Source organism: Xiphophorus hellerii, chromosome 13 (genome assembly GCF_003331165.1).
Source record: "Xiphophorus hellerii strain 12219 chromosome 13, Xiphophorus_hellerii-4.1, whole genome shotgun sequence".
NCBI lineage: Eukaryota > Metazoa > Chordata > Actinopteri > Cyprinodontiformes > Poeciliidae > Xiphophorus > Xiphophorus hellerii.
This window is the reverse complement of record NC_045684.1, coordinates 26,326,640-26,349,129: the sequence shown is the minus strand read 5'-3', so window position 1 is coordinate 26,349,129 and position 22,490 is coordinate 26,326,640. Positions and strand designations below refer to the sequence as shown.

Below are 22,490 nucleotides of genomic sequence, written 5' to 3'. Positions count from 1 at the left end.
CTGTTTCACTTTAGTCAGGAACCGGCTTGAGCTGCTCAACTCCTTGGATCCCTTTTCTTTCCAGCAATACTGTGTTCCTATCCAGTACTTTCTTGACGATGTCAGTTGTGTCAAACTTGGGTTTTACTGCTGCATGTACAGGTTGCTCTCTTGCTTTGACCCACACGCGCTGTCCCTCTCGGAATGGCACTCTGGGCGTCAGCTTCTCCTTTTTGTCGCTGGAGCCCCGCCCCACTTCCTTCGTGGTGAACGGCCGTTGGTTGAGTTCCATCGCAGGGGCGGGTCTTTCGGCTCTGCTTCTGTCGTTCAGGGCCTGCCCTATTTCCACCGCTTGGGTGCTCCAGCTGTTGGTGTTAGCATTTTTAGCTATCCAGCTTTTCACTAACCCAATGGCTCGTTCCACCACTCCGTTAGCTTGTGGGGTGTAGGGTGGCGAGTAAACTCGCATTACTCCATACTTCTGACACCACTGGTCAACCTGTGAATTACGGAAATGAGTCCCATTGTCCGTGCGCAGCTCTTTCGGGATTCCCAGGGCACTGCATACTTGTTCCAGCATGCCGACAACGCTATTGCCGTTCGCTTTCCTGGCCGCTTTTGTAGTTACAAACCCCGACATAGAATCCACCAGCACTAAGAGGTACTTTTCACCTCTCCTTCCTGTTATCCCCATGGGACCTGCAACGTCCATGCAGACTGAGCCCCAGGGGACCGTGCTTTTGATGGACAACCCATCCATCCGCTGCCCTCGGCGACCTGCGTTGTATTGACCACACACTTCACAGTCCCTTAGCACGCGTTGGACTTGTTTCACTGGGATCCAAAGGTCTTGCTCCTCCAGTTCCTTACGTGTAGGTCGCACGCCTGCATGTCCAAGGGCCTCATGCACGCTCCGCACGACCTCGACCACGTATTCTTCTGGGACCTCCCGTCCTTTGGGAGTTCTGTCCCACTTCTCGGTACCGACAAAGACGATCTTTCTTTGTTGGACATAACAGTCCACTTCATCATTCCCACGCCAATGAGCTCCCTCATGCGTGTGTGCTCTTTGATGCTCAACATCTATTTCCAACTGTAGTTTTAGCTCAGCAATCTTTTTCCACAAGTCTTTGTGTGCCACTGGCTTGCCCTTTGCTGTCTCGAAACCATTTTCTTCCCAAATGGCCAAGTCCTCTCTAAGGGCCTGAGCACAGTAGTAACTGTCGGTTACTAACCTGGCACTTTTGATTTTCCTTTTCACCAGCTCCAGCAATCCTTCCAGTACTGCCGTCACTTCTCCGGCTTGAGCACTACCGGGGGCCTTTCCTTTCTGACGGCATTTCTCTTTGCCATCCTGCTTCAGAATAAATCCCCAGTATGCCGACTGGTCGGACCCCTTTCTGGATCCATCGGTGTAGATTGTCCATTCCGGTTGTCCTGGCTTCTCAGGTGTTTCTTGTGGTTTTTTCTTACTGGTGGGTTGTGCTGGCCCAATTTCGAGCTCCGGGTCCAGCAAGATGTCCTCCCATCTTCCCCACCGAGTATTGGTTGCTTTAGTACTTTCCACAGTTCCTTTTCTTAGGTACTTGTGAACTTGGCTTTGTGTGATGACTTTAACTGGTTGTCCTTGTGCTAAATCTTTCAGCACGCCCCAATATCGAGCTAACACCGCTAGCTCCTTCTCCTCCTGCGGGTATTTCTTTTCAACAGAAGTTAGGGTGTAACTCCACAGGGTAACCAAGCCTCCATTTTCGTTACTCACTTTGATCATGGCATCGTCATTCTCGCAGCTGATTTCTGCCACTAGTCTTTCTGACAAACTCCTTGGTTCCAATCTCACAGCTGCTTGAATGGCCCTTCTCAGTTCCTCTAAGTTCTGTTGATTGGCTGCTGTCCAAACCCAGGGTCTTTTTCCCTCTTTCTCATCGTCCTCACTTTTCCTCAGGCAGTGGTACAAGGGTTTGGCATATTTCTGATAGTTGGGTACATGGTCCCTGACATAGTTGCACAGTCCCAATATTTTCTGCAAGTCATTTTCTGACTGAGGTGGTTGAATGTTCGTCAGCTTTTCTCTGTACCCATCCGAGAGTCCCAAGTCCGACGTGACTTGGAAACCCAGATAGTTCACCTGGAACTGTCCAAATTGACATTTCTTGAGGTTTAGTTTCAAACCTGCCTTAGTGAGGTTTTCAACTACTTTTTGTAGCCTTTCTAGGTGTTCTTCTTCTGTGTCATCAGCAATAAAAACATCATCAATGTACACAGTAGCACCTACGTCCCCCAGTACTTCCATCACTGCTGACTGGAACACATTTGGGGAGTTCTTGTAGCCCTGGGGTAACCTTTGCCACACGTAGCTTTTGCCTTTGTGGGTGAATGCAGTTTTACCTTGCGATTGTCTGGCTAGGCGTAGGGAGAAAAATCCATTAGCTAGGTCGATGCAAGACTTGAACTTCTTGACTCGAAGAGTTTTCAGCGCTCCTTGTGGATTGATTAGACTGGCTCGGTTTGCTATTGTTCTCCGATTCAGGGCCTTGAAGTTGATAACTGGCCTCCAACCCCCTCCAGCCGATTCAGGTTTCCTTACCGCCTGGATGGGGCTGTTGGTGATCGGGTTGAGTTCCTCTCTGATGATCTCTAGGGCACCCAGTTCCTTCACGATCTTGTCCATTTCTTCGACTGCTCCTGGGTTCAACGGGTACTGCCGAACAGGTGGATGAACCCCACCTTCGATATGATGAACGAACTTTGGGCCCAAATCTCCACAATCGTTCTTAAACCGTGCCACCTGCGCCGTAACGATGATCTCACGCAGCTTCTCTTTCCCAGCCGGGGAGAAGTCACTCTCTTCAAGTTTCTGTTCTGTCACCGTTGGTATGTCGACCGGCTTGTACCAGTCTTGCTTCTCTGATCCTGTTTGGGTCGGGCCGACTTTCACCAATCTTGCTTTCAAGCTTGTCAGCCTTCGCTCCAGTCGCCGATGTGTGCCTTTCTTTTTACTGAGTTCGTCTAAGTCTTTTACTGTGAGGAGATTGTAGGGACCTTTCACCCACACTACTCCTTTCCAGGTCCCATACGGCATTTCTTCTACTTTTCCATTAGCAAACTGAACCTTCAGGTGTCCTGCTGTTTTTAGGTCTTTGCGGGTCATAGACACCTCCGCTCCTGTGTCCACCAGGTAGGGTACTCCCTCCACTTTAGCGTAGATTTCGTCCCCCTCCCAGTAGGCATTTTCTAGAATGACCCGCGACCTGGACGCCATCACTTTGGTGACCCTCCGGCCCCGGCTTTACGGGACTCACGGAGGGCCGTCCTCTCTTCTGGGCTCAATTTCCTATACTCCTCATCTGTCAAGAACTGACCTTTTCCCGGCTGGTTTGATGAAGCCGGCGGGTTGGTCGGTTTCCCTTGTGGTCCTGGTGGTTTCTGCTGGAACGGCCGGTTCCGGAAGTTGGATGGCGGTGCTCCTTGTTGAAACGGTCTGCTCTGGAAGTTGGATGGCGGTGCTCCTTGCTGGAACGGTCTACCTTGAAAGTTAGATGGTGGTCTGATGTTAACCCTTCCGGGTGGCTTTGCCGGTTGGCTAGCCTCCTTCTTCCTTTTGTCCTCGTAGTACTGCTGTTCCAGGTCGAATCCTTGCACTGCTACATCCATCTGAGCGACTGTTGTGCTTCTTACTGGCAACTTCACGAACACGATCTCTCCTCTGCGTCCTTTTGTCACCTCACGCAGCACCTTCACATATCTCGCGGGGGAAACGGTCTGCTTAAGTGTGTGCCACAGCGGTTCCAACCTGCTTCCTTTGTCCAGCCGTCCTCTGGCTCTCTTCACCTGGGACTCTTCATCATCCATGTCCTCCAACACCAGCCTTTCATAGTTGCTCTGTGCTGAATCTGTTCCAACCATCGGGTCCGAGGTCACGCTGGTCAGCCACAACTTTTTGGCTCCCTCGTGGTTGGTGGTAGACAGCACGGTTGGCCAAACATCTTTCAGATACTCCTCATTGTTTTCGTCTGCGTTTTTACTCCTAATCACCAGCCTTAGATTCTTCAACTCGGCGTAAGCATCTTGTCCTGTATTAGCGGCCGGTGGCTGAGCTGACACCTCTGGTTGTCTCACCGGGATTCGCGGTCCTGGCTCCGAAGACGTCGCCTGAGGTTCCTCTTCATCCGCCGACACTTCGTCCAGCTGCTGTTGAGTTTCCCTGGAGTACTTGTAGGCGGCTTTCTTCAGTCGTCGCAGCATCACATCGTACATAATTCCAATGTATGCGTTCCTGAAGTTGGTAGTCAGGGAATAGTGTGCTGTCAGGGTGGAGCAGGATGGTGTCATCAGGATGTTAGCCCATTCTCCGATTGTTGCTTCCACCTCGAGCTGCACCCGGTCTCCCAATCTGCTGGCCCATCCTGCCGGGATCTGGTACTCAGTTTGGCCGACCTCGGGTACATACGTACGCCGTCCGTCCTTAGCCTGTACTGGACCCCAGGTCACGTCTCTTGCCAGTCTTTCAGAAGATTTCTCGATGTCAAAGGTCTCCATTTCTTTCTTCTTACCCCGGTGCTGTCCTGTTCGGAGTGTCTTGTGCTCTGTCGGTGGTTGCTTCGGGTCGGAGAAGACACTGCCGTGATCACTTTCCTCTTCTTCTTCTCCAGGATGTTCGATCTCCGGTTGCTCCTCTTCGTCCTCCGAGTCGCTGATGTCCTCATACTGTTGTTGTCGAAGAGGTTCTCTCCCAGGGGAGTTCAGCGGTCGAATCTTAGCTGGTTTCATCGGTCCTTCTTCTTTCGGGACCGTCGGCTGCTCATTCTTGACTCTTCCCACATTGGGTTTTTTCGGTTCACTGCGGCTCTCTTCAAACGAGAACTCCTTAACGTACCTTGCTGCGGAGAACCCTGGTTCAACAGATGCCTCCTTTATCTTTATCCTGGGTGGCTGCACGGCCTTGGCTTTACCTTTCTGGGTGGTGTTTGAAACCTCACTCTGGGGAATTTTTAAGGGATATTTCCTGATCTCTTGTGATGGATGGCTAATGCGGCATTGCTCCTCCATCTCAGCCGCCAATTGCACCCCTTGCTCAGTGCGGAGTCGATGTAGACGGGGGTCAACCACCACCACCACTTCTTTGAGCACAAAGAAATGACTGTTGGTTCTGGCTATATTCACCACTCCGTTCTCCGCAATTGATCTGGCGGTGTCCCTCGGCAGATCCGGTGATCTTAGTCCCTGCACACTCACTATTACTCTTCTCATGCATTCGTTGCTGGCTGCCGTCAGGCCCCGCTCGAGTCCGTGCCACATCTTCTTCCGATATTTCTCCAGACTCTCTCCTTCTTGGTAAACGTCAATCGGGACTAGGATTACAGCACCATAAGGGAGATTATGGCCTTTCATTATTATTATGTCTCCTCGAGTTGCTGCACTACAGGAAGCTTCCAGCAATCTTGAGTCTGTTTTGTAACACTTTCCTGCCTGGCTCTTAAGGTTGCGTCGGAAGTTTTTATTGTGGATCTTGTATCTGTCGTTGGTGAACACAATTAGTCCATCACCCTCAAGATCCCATATCCCTCCAATAAACTGATGAATCATGAGCCCGGATTGCAGCCTTATGCTACCGGTCCCTGGTGGTATTTCGGCCAATTCTCGGGCCATCCTCCAGGTGTCCGATTTCTGAGTCTTCTTCTTGGGGCGGCCGGGGCCCCACTGCTCCTCGTCCGATTCCTCTTCGTCCCCGTCGGAACTGCTGGCCGCTGAAGTTTTCGTAGGTGGCTGTGGAGGCCTCCTCTCCGTGCTGTGGACTCGGGGATGAAACCCGAGCTCCGGGTTCCGTTGAGGGGACCATTCCTTGGCTGCCTCCTCCCACTGCTCCTCTGTGAGTCCGCCGACGAGCGCTCCCTCGGGGTCGTCCTCATTGGCCGGTGCAGGTGGGATGTCCTCGTTCCGCGATGGACCAGGTGGAGCTGAGGGACCCTCATCGTTGTCGTCGCTGCCGCTGTCGCTGCTGTTACCGCCGTCGTTGTCGTCGCTGCCGCCCGTCAGGTCTATTAGAACCCTCGAAGGTTGCTCCCGCTGGTGAGTCGGTGTCGTGGCTCTGCTGGGCAGTTGGGAAGGAGCCTCGGCCACCTCCGACTCTGCCCTGTCCGGGGCTCGCTCTTTTTCCTTAATCTCCTTGTATAACTTAAGTCTCTGCAGGGCTTCGTTATATTCTTGAAACTTGCGCACCCCCTTGGCAAGATGGTTTACTAGAATCCCGTCAATGCCCGCTGCCAATGTAGCGGTTTTTACTACGCTGTCATACTTCTCGGAGGGACTGTAGACAGTCCGCAGCTCACCAGCTTCCCACTCTTCAAGGAGCTTAGCGAACCATTCCAGCCATTCTTTAACCTCCGTCTTCCTAGCAACCTTCACCGGGCATTTGACGACCCCCAGACGGTGACCGTGTTGAAGCTGGGTGCAAAAATATATCCGAGTTTGCACTAAGTGCTTCATCATTCTCTGGGCCACCTCCTTGTCGAGGGTGTAGTGGGATTCATAGAAAGCTTTCTTGTTTATCTCAGTCCAGGAATCCAATCCATCACCGAGCAATATCAGCTTCGCAGGAATTTGTGATATCGTGGATTGGGAAAGACTAGGTCGATGACTCCCCTCGTCTCGGCTGATGTTGCTCGCCCCTTGTCCCATTGCCGGCCCTTGCAGGGGATTCAGTTCCCCTCCTTCTTCGTCTTCACTCATAGTTGTCTTTGTCTTCGAGTCGCCTATCCCCCAAAGCCTCTCTTTGCGCTTTCGAGTAGGGATGGGTCCAGGCTGTGTTGGCTACTGGCTTCACTGTCTGGATCTGGTCATCCTATCCTCAGTAGAAGCTTTCCCTCACCTGTATGCTATACAGTTACTGCGAGGGTTGTGACCGATGGCCTTATCAGTCACTACTAACTCTCTTCCCTAAGAGTTAGTAACCCAAGTGAGCTATTCAGAGTCTCGCATCTGTTTTTACTAACTTGGTGTCTTTGGGGCCCGCCTACTCAGTTGTGCGCAGCCCCACGTTGGGCGCCATGTAGGTTATCCTGCAATAGTCAGCCCCGCCCACTCCTCACTACTCCCCAGGGCTGCCTACTGACCAGTTCTCCGTCTAACAGGTCCGGAAAATCTCTGAGTCCTGGGTATTACCCTAAGAGTACTCTATAAGAGATAATCTATTTAAACTGGTAGCGAAAGTGACTCGTCTAGCTCTAACTACCTCCAATCCAGAAGTTATGACCCTTTACAGTTAAGAAACAATCAGCTGAGTAGCCCTCGCAGCTGCATAATTCCAATAACCACTTCTGTTAACGGTAGCCCACTTTCTAAATCATAACTTGCACTTGGAACCGGCTAGATTATGTTTAGTGACTTAGAGGTAAGTCCCAGGGTCATTATTTACTCTCACCAAAGGAAATTATGAAGCCTCCTATTTACTGGAATCATGTACATTAGTTTTACCTTGATTAAAAGAACTGGACAAAGATTAAATGACTCTATTAATTCCAATGTCCACCAACCTCATTAGAATTTTGTGGTATAAATTTATTAAGCAAGCTTAAGCAGGGATATGCGACATACAAATCAATTATCAATCGTATATAGATCAAAAACAGTGTAATAAAATTTACATGTACAATCCCACTACTCTGTCTCCTTTCCCTAAGAATTAAGTCGCAAGTTCTGAAATGAGATTTCAATGAGCAGATTCAACTCATACCCAGACGATGATGGATCTTTTGGCAACAGGAATTTCTTGCATCCTTGGTTGAGGTCTTGGTCTCGTGTGGAAAAATCCTCCTTAGAAAGGAAACAAAGCAGAACGGGTCTGAATCCTTTTTGCAAGACTCAGTTCTTCCTCCTTGTGGGACCTTTGTCCTTCCTCCAAGTCCTGCTGCAGAGTTTGAAAGTGCTGAGTTGAGACGAGACCGTCTGTCAAATAAAGAACTAGAGATGGGGCAGCGGGACCCAGTCCTTTCTTCGCGGTGTGAAGTCTGAGCTTCCCCGTAGTTCTGAAGTGCGGTCCGTGTTTCAATCTGCTCCTGCATGCTATTGCAGGCGTTGTCTCTTCTTCTCCGCCGCCGGACTGGGAACGGTTGGTTCCTCTTTTCAGCCCCTTTTTATGCCTCTCCTCACCATGTGTGTGTATGGGAAGGTTTGGCCTACGTGACTTCCTTCACGGCCGCTGTGTCTCATGAAAAAGTCCCCCCCATTTCTCAACCTGCTTGCTGACCACAGTGGAAGTTCCCGTACTTCCCCTTTCTTCCTGTGCTTCTTGGCCATCTGTTCAGAACTGCTTGCGACATTTCCTGTTCTCAGAGCTGTACTGCACATTCGTCTCTTCTATATTCTATAACTCACTTTATCTATTAAAACTCAGTAAACACATTCAACTTGTTGTTAAATTGATTTCAGATGATCATAACTTCATATTCATTGACAATAAATCACATCTTTTCCTTGTTGTTAATCATTAACATAATCATTACATATTTAAATCATTACAAATCATCAATCAGAGATTCTTTGCAGAAACAAATCATTACAGAACTTAATTAACTTAATTAACTTCTAATCAAACTACAGAATTACTTTATTTCTTCCAAGCCATTATGTATCTTTTTCTGCGTGTGCCTGGAAAGATCTCATACCCTTATGCCAGTTTTCTTGACAAAGGATAACAGGAAGTGTGCAATGGATGGGAATTAAAACATTATGTAACATACATGGAGTTATGCTGAGTTCAACATTTTTGTTTTCAATCTGTTCAGTCCTCGAAGGATCTTCTTCAAGGTGAGAAAAACAAACAGGCAGGAAGTGTTGCTAAGGAAACAGACGCGCTGTCAGTGTAGTGTATCAGTCATTATGGAGTAATCGCAGAAGAAGAAATGAGAAAGAAACCGATGAGAATTGGGGTGACACACATTGTCAACTCTCAGAAAACATGTTCACTATGAACATACGGTGAGCAAAGGTCATGTAGGGGATTTGCCTTGGTCAATGCGATCATTGAAATAATATACAATGAATATTGTAGAATATCATAATTATAATGTCAAATTAATCTGGTCATTCATATGAACATGTCCACTATTACTTTTTAATCTTGTTGACAAGCACAAGCATGTGACTTCAGTTTACTTTAAGGTCCAGAGTGAGTTCCTGCTGGATAGTCTTTGAAGAACATGAACTAGTATCTCACATAGAATAGAATATTTTCTCCATTTTAGAGAACATTTTTAGCTTTTAGAGGTTAAAACTGTTATAAAATTTAACAGAATTCAATTCTAATAAAACGACAATATAGTTGGAAATGGCTGCAACACAGAGAATGCAAGTAATGAACAGTAGACCGTTTTTAGCCACGGCCACTGTTTCCTTATAGGAAGAAGGTTACTAGTTTAAATTTCCTAACTGGCAGGGTTCTCCGGGGTTCTCCAAGGTTCTCCAGGGTTCTCCAGGGTTTTCTCAGGGAGAAAAAAGCTTTTTTGAGACACAGAATTACACAATGAAGTACCATCATGGATGAATGCTTTTCATTGCTCCTGCAACGAAGATGTAAAATGTTGAGTGCATGCCTTGTCTGTAATCTATTGACTTCTAGGATCAGCTCCAGGTCCCAAGATCGTAATCTGGATTAAGTCAGCATATAAACCCAGTTCAATTCATACCAGGCTGAATTCATACCAGATATCTGATATCTGTCAGGCTGTGTTTGGAATTACTTTGAATGTTATCAGTCAGAATTTACCAATTTAACCTGGACTGAATGTAACTACATATAAAATGGGTTTGTTTGTTTGTTTATTTTATTTTCCAGTTTTTGACTTTAATTGTGAATTGACACAAATTAATTCATCTGCGTTTCAAACTATTATTTTTGGCCAAACCAAGAGTTTGCCATAAAGATTATTATCAGAGTTGTGTGGAAGATGTCTCACGTCTGAGTTTGTGGATTCAAGAAGCAACTCTAGAGCAGCATTTACTAAAGCATATTATTCATTAATTATAATCTGAAATGATATCTGCTGCCCTCAGCTCCCCGTGGGCCTGCTATGTAGCAAACCACTGAGTGTGTAAATGAGTGAATTACATGTTTATGATTCTATAATTCTACATTATTTATGTCCAAGTAAAGGAAGCTAAACAGTTTACAGGGAAGTGGGAAAAACATTTCGCTATTTGGAGAATTGTATTGTGTGATCTGGATGATAAAGAATTTATCCCCTCACCCTGAACCGCACTAGGCGTATTCTAGTTCTGTCTACTTGGATTCTTGAGTTCAGTAACATATCTGTCAGATAAAGGGATGAGCTGGACATCATTCAGTCAACTGATTACAAAGTTTTATCATGTATTAATGTGGTAGAAGGTAAATAAATCAGTTAAAGGCACCTATGGTTAGACTACTCATCAGTTTCATAGCCTTCTGTTTCATGTCTTACAGCCACCCAGTCAAGTTCATGTAAAATTGTTACTGCTGAACATTATTATGCAAAGTTAAAGTAATTGAAGTATTTTAAAAACAACAGCAGGCAACACCTCTTCAACCTGCATTTACATTAACACAGCTGCACCAACACCTCCTTTTGTCAAGAAACAACTAAAGTTCTTTCTGCTCCGTCCAGAGTGCCTCCAGCAGACAGTCACACACAAAGACGGGAAAGAATGAACCAGAACATGACTGCAGGTCCGAACGGTGTCAGCACACATCAGACACAGCTGATGCTGGCCCCTCTGTTGCTATAACTCAGGAGAAAGTTCCAGGTCTGATTCATTTTCACCCATTGCTCTAATTTTGCCTTTAGTACAGAAAGCTTAAACACCACCGTGTCCACCGGCTGTAAGGATTTGAGTTTTTCTGAGTGTTTATTTTAGGTTTCTGTGTCTCTTGAGTCTCTGTGTTGTTCTGTCTTCCCCTTGATTGTTCCCAGGTGTGTCTCGTTCTGATTACCCTTTGTGTATTTAATACCACCTGTGTCTCTGTCTTTGTCGGGTCCTTGTCGTACCAGTCTGTCGAGCTGTGTTTGATGTTTGTCCATTGTTACCAATCGCTACCAGTGTTGAGCCTTAGCCTTTCCGCTCAGCTATGCTGCCTGGATTTTTGGATTGTTTTGTGTTTATTTTCATCATTAAACCACCATCATTCTTTTCAACCTGGGTCCGCTGCGTTCTGCCTCATCACCTCTTCCACAAATCATGACACCGGCGACAGGAGATCACTGCCAACTAACAACGGCAGCACAGTGAGGATTTCTTACTCAGTTCTACAGGTGATGATAGGATGGTGATCTAGAATCTCTATAACAAGGCAAATTTGGTCTAATATTTAAGACAGCAGGATAACAGGTCTACAATAAAAACACATGCTAAAGCAGGTGATATCAAATGTAAATTATTTTACATCAGTAATTTACATTCAAGTACTGCAATCAAATCAAATTTACATATAAATCACCTCAAACACAGAAATGCTGTGAACTAAGCAAATACTACAACATCAGAAAATAAAAGTAATAAAGTCATAAACTAACACAAAAAGGCAAACAGACTTCTCACAGGTCAGGGAGCAAAATGTGTTTTCAATCAAGATGAAAAACAATAATTATAACCAACAGCTTTTAGCAACAGGACAGATTCATGACTGCAGGTTCTGTGGTGTCTTCAATGATTCTGCATAAACTCGTGATCATTTCAAAATATACCTAAATACTCAGCAAAGACAGTTTAGCTCAACCAGATTGTGAGCTCTGGAGGTTGTGGTGCATTCTGAGCCACAGGAGAGAGCACAGTAACCAGGACTGAACTTTGTCATCAGGAAGCAGGATCAAATAGGAGAATGCCTTCCTCTGTTGGATTTTTAACTTTAGTGTTTTTCATGCAACATCTGTCAAACATATGAACTCAGATTTTTGTGTATTTTTTTTAAGCTGAAATTCATCGGGAAATTTCTAGCAACGTTGTTATTGATTTGTAGATTTTTCTGTGTTTGCATCTCAACAACCTGCTGTTGATGATGTTAGGATTTTTATTCATCTTCAGCTTAGCAGAAACAATGTCTTCTATGGATAAGTTTGAAAAATGGCTGTTTTCTTACTCAGCTTCAGGACCTGGGAAGCTTTGCAGGTTTATTAATAAACTAACATTTTAATAAATGCTTTCATCTTTATTCATGATTAATGCAAAATAGAACTATTATTTTAGATTTACTCTGACTTAAATGATAACAATAGTGGATAGTTGTTTGAAAGAGACATTGACTAATATACATTTCTTGCTTAACTTCTTCTCTTGCTCTCATCTGCATTCAAAGGAGTTTAGTACAGTAGACCCACAGGAATTAATACCTGGGCTCTTTTAGATTGTGTGCAAAATAATTATCTAACAAATACAATACATTTTTAAGAAATCAGTTTTACTTTTTTGTCACATTTTAATGTTTCAAATCATCTTCCACAGCACATAAATAAAATGTCTGCTTTGAAGTTAGAAGTAAATTTGATTACTTTTCTCCTTGTCTAGCCTCATGATAAATACTCAGTCAGTAGAATGTAGTCTTTTACTTCATTAGTCTCAGAGCTTAAAGTAATACCTGGCCCCAGAAAATCATTGTTATCTGGCATATTGCATTCTCAGAAAAAAATATATCAATTAAATAGAAACAGGAAAAGTAAACATAAAGCTTAGATAAAAAAGTAGAATTTATTTTTTTAAGAGCATCATCCTATTTGCTTAGGATGGCTATGTAGCAAAAAGATCACAAGCAGAGTTAGAGAGAAGGGCACATTGATGCATCTATGACCAGCCGAGACACATAAAGCCCCAATAATGTTCAGTTGAGTCAATGCACAAGTTTGATCCACTTGTTCACAATTCAGTTCATTGTTTTCCCTGATCTTTAATCTTTCAGCAAGGTAATTGTTTAGACTCCATAAATTGGGCCTCAAAGGATGAACTGCAAATGATTAAATAACCTTCCATCCTCAGAGGACAGGCAGATGGAACCTGGATGATGCCACTCTCAGACAGAAAAGAGACACGACAGATCCTGCTGCCAGACCCAAACTTGTTCAGAGAAATTCAACAGCTGGTCAAAGCTGGAGATGCTCTCTGTCCTTTCCTGTAATAAGACTGTTTTCTGGCACCTCATGTCCCCTCTCATAAATTCCTCTAAACTTTACAACATAGAAATACAGATTTTCCAAATACACCGAGAGATTCACCTTTCAGAGAGAAATGACATTTAACAAAGTTATTTTGACTTATCTGTCAATGAAAATTTTAACATTTATTCTTAAACACAAAAGCTCTTTAGAGGAAATTCCTAAAGAGCTTATCTGTTTTGGTTGATAATTGTATTAGAGTGATTACTAATTGTCTGATTATTGATTGAAATAAGAAAAAGTTGGACCTAGACCAAATCATTTCAAGTGTCTGTCCCACACCGGCTAATTTTGGACTCAAGCCAATTGCCCCTAATCTCTGGTTCCAAAAACCAAATTGCTAATCCCAAATTAGCTGCTTTACAGTCCCTTCCTGTTCTTAAGAGGGAGAAATCCCACATCAGAGTATAGGAAAAAGCTACATTTCAAATGTATTCACTAGTCTAATACATAGCAGCACCACAAGTGTTCCTCCCTTTCCAAAACAATTTAGTAACAATTTGATAATTTAGTATCAAATATTAATCAATTGTGTCTTGTAAAATTCAACACAATGTCTCAGTGTAGCCATTTGGGTAAACATGGTGAGGACGCAGGTGACAGTCATTGTAGCATCAGAGAGATTATTCTGCCCAGCTGTTGAATCAAAGGCAATGAATGCTACAGAATGCAGTTTGAATGAAATCAAAGAAAGATTTCAAAACAGTTTCCTATCATTTTCAATGTGTACTGATGCTTCCCATACAAGACCACCAGCGTCTATTTCCTAACAGAACTTTTTTTCTTGGTCAAAATAACAAGTCACAGCATCAGACACTGAAGAAAGAAAGAAGCAGGTTAAGAGGTTCTTCTGCTTTTTAGGCCAATCCGGTGGCACATTTCCAAGACCTTACAGCTGCACACTGTAAGTGAACGAGGGTTAATCCAAGCACAGGAAACCCTAATCACTGTAATGTGGTTAGCCGGATTTCTTAGCAACTTTAGTGTCATGTTGTGTTTGATTATGTGAGATGTGACAGATTAGGAAAATCAGGGATGAGGAAAATTCAGCCATTTTGAACAGGGAGCTTTTTTGTTAATAGTTAGTGAATCTCAAACATGCACAAACCTGTTAAAATACCAGTTTTCTGTCATACAAAGAATAAGAACATGATGCATCTTTATCCTTTGAAACAACTGCATTCATTGTTTTGCATTCAGTCTGATCTCTGTCAACAGCCTTAATCTTGACTTTCTTTGCTCACTCTTTTCAAAAGTTCACCAAATCTAACAAATTGTAAGAATTTCTCTTGTGACCCATCAGTAGATATTGTGTCAGATCTACCTGTGGACAGTGGCTCGGTCATTCCAAATCTTTAAGTTTTTCTTTAGTGATTTGAATATGCACTTGGACTCACATTGATGCTGAAAAATTAGCCTCTCTTTACTATCCATACTCTCTTGTGAACCCAGGATTCAACAGACATTTTGGGGGACAGATGCTCCAGTGGAAAAAAAATGGCACCTTGTGTAGCTTATAGAACTGCTTCTTGACTCAACAATGTAAGATTTATTCCAGGCACAGCTTGAACATCACCTGTATATATAACTATTTCAAATCAACAGCCATGTGCTGTCAGGTGCAGATGCTTAATAATGTTCACCGGGGGAAAATAACATCAACTCAAAATAAAGATGCATGTTACAAAAGTCTTAGGAATAATCAAAAAACTAAATTATGGTAAATAAATTATATGACTGACTCACATACCGATTAAAATCCAAGCAATAATACTAATAAGGTGTTTCTGTTACTGCTGTCACACATCGCCTCCCCCTTTCACTCTCACTGCACTCTAACACAGTGTGCAGTGGTTTTCTCTGAGCGGCAGAAGATGTCTAATCGTCGGTAGTAGAATCCTGCTACATACTGTGAATCGTAGGATATAGCGACATGTAAATTCAGCAGTGCTTCGCTTTCACAGACAGTGGGGACTATGTTCAACTTTTACAGTCACTTAGAGGAAGCTCAATGAAAGATAAGCTTTGTGGAGGTGATCTGAGCAAAGCTAGCTATACAGCAGGAGTGCCCAAAGTCAGTCCTCGAGGGCCGGCATCCTGCATGTTTTAATTCTCTCCCTGCTGGTAATAACAACCTTTTCAGCATGTCAATGTTCCTCTTAGACTTTCGAATGAGCTATTATTTGATCCAGGTGCATTAAACCAAAGAGAGAACTAAAACATGCAGAATGTCGGCCCTCCAGGACCGACTTTGGGCACCACTGCTGTACAGGGACAAATCGCATTTGCTATGAAAAAACGTTGCCACTCACTGTGCTGAATTATTGTGCGGAGGTGTTGACTGACATGTCGCATATATGGGACAATGCTGTGACCAAAGTCTGCAATACGGTGATATGACATTCACAAATGATCCGATTCTTCTGAATGGCTCTTTACTAAGAACGATAGGACTGGAGCCTCACTGAGAGCCATTTTTTGTTCTTGTAATGCTCTGTGTACACTGCAGTGGCTATTATTATTTTATTTAATTATATACATTGATATTTATTCAATTAGCAAATAAATAAAACACAAGAATGGAAGAGCATGCACATTACTCTTTGATTGTTTTTGTCACCTGTCATGGTGGCAGATATTACAGCACTTTACTGCTTGGCTACATGCAGCGGGAGGGAGGGAGCCTTCTGCTTGGTTACTTCTTGCTTGTTGCTCCTTGGTCAGTGTTCATATTTGAGTTTATAGTTTACCATTAATGCAGTGACTTAATTGCTATGTGTTTAACGTAGCAGACAGTGGTGGTTTCTGACATGGGCAATACGGGCAACTGCCCAGGGCATTATATTTTTAGGGATGGCACAAGACCTCCGTGGATTGTGGCACAGAGATAGAAACAAAGCAGAATGAAGAGTTTGAATTGATAATGATATCGGTTACATTTATTTCAGCTGTAAGCATTTAATATCTGGGTGTTCTTATGAGACTGTGGTCTTTCAGATCAATTTAAGAAGCAATTTTGATCGTATTTCACATTTTATTGTGCGGGGCACCAGTCTTGGTCTTGACTTGGTCTCGGACCCTAAACGTCTTGGGGCATGAGGGGAGTTAATGCGAATCTGTGAACTATTGACAGGGAAAACAGCTGAATTCTACAGTCTACTCTTCTTAAGAGTTTCCAGTCATCTAAGTACATTTGAAGATGACTTTATGAAACTCTTCTGGGCTGACTGGCCTGCTCTGCTGACAGACATGTTGGTGGCAGTGCAGTGGAGTTGTATTTGGATCGAACAAGCTCCACTTGTGCATAATTACTGAGCCTCTCCATGTCCAACGCCTGCAGGTGGGATACTGACAGCAGCACTCCTCCCCCACTGTCAGCCTGCTCACTAGGAGTAATGAGGCGCACCACACACATACACACATTCAGCACAAAGCCTATTGTGTGTGTTTGTGTTAAGCTAAAGGGTGTTTCTCTGGCTGTTAGACTGAGGAGCATAGAGGGTAACACAGAAGAAGCGGCATAAAATACTAAAGATGTTGGTGCAAGATGAATTGCAGCATCACTCTGCTTTTGTAAGCATGCTCAGATAAAAAAACAACTGCTGTATTGAAAATGCTCTATTTGTCAAGTAAGCAAGAGGAGAAATGGGAATATGTTAATGGAGATTAGGGATGGCAGCCAGAGAAGAGAGACAAAGGCATCATGTTGAGTTTGGTGGAGTCGTGGTGGGTACAAGCACCTGTGTGTTTGAGTGTTTGTGCCCTGCGTGTGCACACCTACACACACATTTTCCCGGTGGGGCAACCCACCAGGCAGAATACAACACTTAAACTCAGGCTCTTCAGGCCCATACAGAATAATGGCTGCAATTTGGCACCTGACGAAGCTTAGAGTAAACAAACAATTTCACCTGCCTCCATTAACTTTAATAGTACAACCCCCAGCTATGGTGCTGAAGGAGCAGCAAGGTGTTTAAAAACACAAAGGCTTTGAAATAATCTACACACATAGCTGGAGACAGAGAAGAAAACAGATTTTCCTCCTACAAAAACCCACCTTGCTTTGAATGTCATTTAGATGTAGCTCAACATTAATTGTAAACCTGTGCTAATTTTGACCTATTTCCATCTAAGCGTGTACTTCATTTATACACTCAAGAGAAACAGCTTGAAATATATGAAATGTCATGAAACATGCAAAAAAAAATACAACCCACAATAATACGAAGCTTGATCTTTTAGTATGAATTATATAATTTTTACACAGTTTTAGCTGTATTATTATTGTGTGTACAGGTGTGAAAAATAATCTTAGTTTGTGAAGATGTGGTGCTTTGCCTTACTATGAAAATAAATCTAAAGTACTTCACCCTACTTCGCCTATATAGAAGTATGTACATATAAGTGCAGGTTGAGTCAGTCAGCTTTGGCATTGAAGAATGTTCAGTTCTTTGCTCTTCCCCTGAAGCTCGTGAACAGACAGGCAGATTGTCTTTGAAAGCAATGGTATTTGAGTGTTTATATTTTTATAAGAATGTATTTTTGTTTTAGTCATAGCGGGGACCTTTTCTGCCACACTAACCAATGTCATCAGGAACTGTAGATGTGGGTAACATATCATGTGTCCTTTGAAAAAAAAAAAAAATTCGTAAGACTATGAGAACACAAGCTAGGTTTGGCAGAAACATGGGGAGAGATTACAGTTTGATTTTACAGTGATTTATGGTAGGAAGGGCTAGCATGGCTATGCTATCACCCACCCCATGTAAACAAATGCCCATACAGCGCTCTGTATGAGCTGGACGGCTTAATTTATTTACTGACCTGCTCATACAACGGTCCTGTAACCTACCAGTTGACAGGGAGGCAATAGAATGTAAATTCTATTCCTGTCAGCACTTGGGATTAATAGTAATCTGCTTCATTTTAGCCAAGGAGGAAGGTCTTAGCACTGTCAATCATGTTAGTGTATTCATGGCTCACACACACCCCCTTGCTCTGTGCTATGCTACAGCTAGTTCCCCAGAATGAAGCCGGTGGTGAATTCTAAGGCTAGTTAGCATGAGTACATTGAGCAGCGTGTACATGAGGTTGATGCTCCTCTTTGCTCCGGTTGTTTTTGACTGGGAGCAGTGTATTCCTGGAGATGCCAATTCCACCACTGGAAGAAGCAGAGGAGCTTGATTTGTTTCACAGATTTTCTGTCTCACACTATCCTGTCACATAGTCACTCCTTGTCATTTCTGTTATTCCTTGATCAAAATGTTGAGTAAACATTCACACTGTTCCACACATCAGCTAGACAGTCCTCTGTGGAGCTAAAACAGTCTCAATATTCACAAATGCACAGGACAAGATTCACACTTGTATTTTTGATGCAAATATGATTTACAAATATATTTTGTAAATCAAAATATATTTGATTTACAAGCTTCTTCTGCCCTGTGAGTTGGGGTGCACTTGTGTGTGAATTTTGAGACTCCCATGACGCCTCAATCCACAAATGGCTTCTTGTTTTTTTTAAACCATTCTAACAGCACTGTAGCCATGAGGAAGTAAAGATAACTCACCCTGACTTCTGTCTGCGACAGCAGAGGGGTAAGTTAACTATTTATCTTAGTATATTTAGCTACTTGTCCCATTGTTCTGATTCTTAATGTTAATTGATTTAATTTAACTGCGATGGACTGGCGACCTGTCCAGGGTGTACCCTGACTCTAGCCCGTTGACAGTTGGAGATAGACACCAGCACCCTTCCTGACCCCAATAGGATAAGAAAATGGATGGTTAATTTAATTGTGCAACTATCAACACAAGCTAGTGACTTAAGTGAGTGAGCTATGCTACGGAGCTATGCTAGCACAAGTGTGAATCTTGTTCTCTGCATTTGTGAATATTGAGACTGTTTTAACTCCATACGACCAGACCCGATCAGTCTTATCACACCAAAAATGGCAGGATTATCGCTTATGATGATCTTAAGCAAAATCGGGACAAAATCGGCCTAAAAACTAGGCTTTATGTTACAAAAAGCACCAAATTAATCCTGTGGGATATTTATCTACAGATAAAAGACTTTATTTTTTCTATTACATTGTGTCAAAGTAAAAGTGATCTGAGACCTAAATATGACAAAAACACACCTGCTTTCCAAAATGCTTCACTGCTGTTCTGAATAATGCTGCTGCTCTCTTTTGACAGTCAACCAAGCAGCCATCGGTAAGCTAAGAGCCAACGCAGTAAAGCCAGAGGAAACATATAAACATGTCTATACTGTATCTAGGTTAACTTTGTCTGGCCAATCTGCTCTGGTTTCTCGATCCCTAATCTCTTCCCCTGCTTTAACACGGTGGGAGGTAGAGCACATAATACCAGGAGAGGCTTTTCCTTCTACAGGGTGTGAACAATGAATACAACAATAAATGTCATGACCATAACAGAAATAATCATATGTTACCAAAAACAAAATATTATCAATTGATTATTTTATTGAATACTAATCACATTATTTCCTTTTAGTGAAAGATTTTTGTTTTTTATTCAAAATTACATTAAACAATCAATACCAAAACGCTGGCTTTGGAACCTGCAAAGTTTGAGCAAATGATTTCAGCACCTTGGTAGGATTCGCATTTAGTACAAATCTAAATGACTGTTTTTCTACCTGAATACTGATAGTGAAATGTCAACAGAAGAGCACATAAAACTCTAATTCAGTATCTGAAACAATATCTCCATAATATTTAAATCATCACCGTAACATCAGTAAAATCAGAAAACTATGCTTTGTTGTACTTGATTGGTTTTTCTCGACAGTTGCTTCAGAATCTTGCTGACTTGTTATTACAAGCACTGTTCAGTGGCAGCTGTTCTACTTTCCTTATGCACATGTATGAGGACAACAAAGGCTTTGAATTTTGATGAACTGATTGGAATTAAAAGTATTTTTCACAAGTGTTGTAGAATTATGGGTGGTATCATCTTAGACCAACAGCACAAAAGTAAAAGAGGACAGTGGACCACTGGCAAGGCTGACAACTGGGCTTGTCACAAAGATATAAATATTTTCAACATTAAACTTATGAAGCAAAATAAAATACATTAGTAACTGATGTAAACTGTCCTAAAAGTTAAGAATAATTATTATATTTATGTTGAGTGCAGAAGCAACTCAGAGTAAATCCACATGTTCATTTTACTGCTTTTTAAAACAAGCCACTGCTGTAGATTTAATATGGAAGAAAGTTATCATTGATCCCATAGGTTGACAGGCACTTCCTGGACCATTTCGATTGATCAGCCCATTCTTTGTTGTTTTTTTTAGGGTTGGGATGAGGAGATTGGATAACAGAACCCCAGTGAAACTCATACGAAGATGAAGAGAAAGTAAAAGATTAAACACTACAGAAAGAGAACATTGATCTCCAGCTGCACCAAAAGAGCACTTCAATCCCAATAGATCAATAGAGATCCATACCCTCACTCCTGCTCCCATGATTGTCCCTCTGGCCTCCTCCCCTCTGCCTCCTCCTTCACTCTGATCACTGGACCATGCATCAGTATTGTCCTCCTGACCATGTGCTGCTCTCTCACACTGAATGAGACTCAGCCGGCACCACCCAAAACACCACAAGCAGAAACACTCTCGTATTCTACTGCCTTCAGTGTGAAGCTCCGAACTTACATTACCATAAACATTACAATTTATGTCAAAATGATTTATAAATTAACTGAATAGAAATGATTTTAACAAAAATAAAACTTCTGCCTGTTCAACAATAAAATAAAATGGACTGTTTGTGTTTTAGGTTACACTCTCTTAACCTACTTAGAAAAGAGCCACACGCCCCTATTGTGCATGAACCATTTCTCATTAACACAACAGACTGTGATAAATGAATCAAATAGAAGCATAAGGCAGCTGAGGAGTCCCAGCTGCCTGGATTCATTCAAACGAAAGCAGAACCAAAGAGTAAGAAGCACAACTGACACCTTCACCAGCCATTTGGGGGTCAAGAGACATTCCCTTCTGAGACTGCAGTAAATATGTTAACACATTAAACTACAACAAGATGGCTCCAGTTCATTACCTTTTGCCACATTCAGCAGTAAACTTCAGCTGTAAATGAAGGTAGAGTTTATCCACAGAAGAAACTAGGAGTAATGCTACAAAGTGCAGGATCAATTAACTACCAGTAATGAAGCAAATTGTACAAGAACACAGAGAATCTCCTTAATTTCACTTTGCTATGCACAAACATTTTAGCATTGTTGTCACATCATTAAAACAATGTAGCAGATGGGACATTCATCAAAGAACTGGGAATTCCCATTTCCAGAAGGTGATAAAAGAAAAAGGGGCATACCTGTTTGCCAGATGTATAAGGGTTTAGTTTCTACAGTGGTTTGTGCATCAAGTGCCCACATGGAGAAGAAGAGCAGCGATAACCTCCAGATGAAGAGGCACGCTGGTTGTTTTAAAACCCCCAGCACAAGTCGAGCTCCACCAGGCAGCCCCATGGCCACCACGCTGCCAGAGCGTACTTCCCAATGCAGTCAATTGCAAGCCTGGACAACAGCAAAGAGCTGAAGTGTGGTTCCTCCTTTGTCCACAACAATGTTCCCAAATAGAAATAATCCTGGCCAGACAAAGCTGAGATCTCCTAATGTTTCTGTTCTTCTCTTTGCTTGTTCTGCCGTGGTGTTTTAATGGGAAGGAATATGCTCCGGCTGTGGAAAAACATGGAACAATGGATCCCAAAGCACAGCCTGCTACTGCTGCTGCATGCCGGGTTGATGCAGCGTCTCCCTCTCTGTCTTTCTCTCTCTCCTGCACACAGACACATACACACATGCCCATCCTCTCATCCCTCCCTCTCTCCCTTGTCTCTCGTGCCCTTTCAACAGACCCAGTGACGCTGTTCAGCAAGCTAAGGTGTAGGAAGGGATTTGTTTGTGAATGAAAGATAGAAATAAAGAAAGATAGATTGCATCTTAAACAAATCTTAAAAATCTTTTCTCATATTTTTACATTTTTACTACTGTCAAGATTTCCAAAACACAAAGCTTCATAAACAGTTGAACTCTGTTTTGGCAAATGTTCCTGTTTTCAGGTGACATTTTAAAATGCTTTTCACATATAGTAGCAATATGTAGTGAAAAACACTTCATTTAGGATGAATGTTTCTTTTCGTAAAAGGTTGAACAACTGTTCAGGATGTCTTGCATCAAAGGCAAAAATTTGCTTCTCCCAAGTTTTTTTTATCAACTTGGCTGACACTTTAAAACTTTAAAAAGGATCGAACAGCAAAAAGCTTCAAGTCCATATCCCAGGAT

The 22,490-nt window shown here is 43.0% G+C and overlaps 1 protein-coding gene across 1 annotated transcript in view; it reads right to left on the bottom strand.

Moving 5' to 3' along the window:
• thsd7aa (thrombospondin, type I, domain containing 7Aa) overlaps nucleotides 1-21,958 on the bottom strand; it is a 97,091-nt gene extending 75,133 nt beyond the window's left edge. Inside the window, exon 1 of the mRNA XM_032581556.1 lies at nucleotides 21,521-21,958. Coding sequence (XP_032437447.1) covers nucleotides 21,521-21,674 — 154 coding nt within the window. The 5' untranslated portion in view covers nucleotides 21,675-21,958. The remainder of the gene's footprint in view (nucleotides 1-21,520) is intronic.
• Between the last annotated feature and the right edge of the window lie 532 nt (nucleotides 21,959-22,490).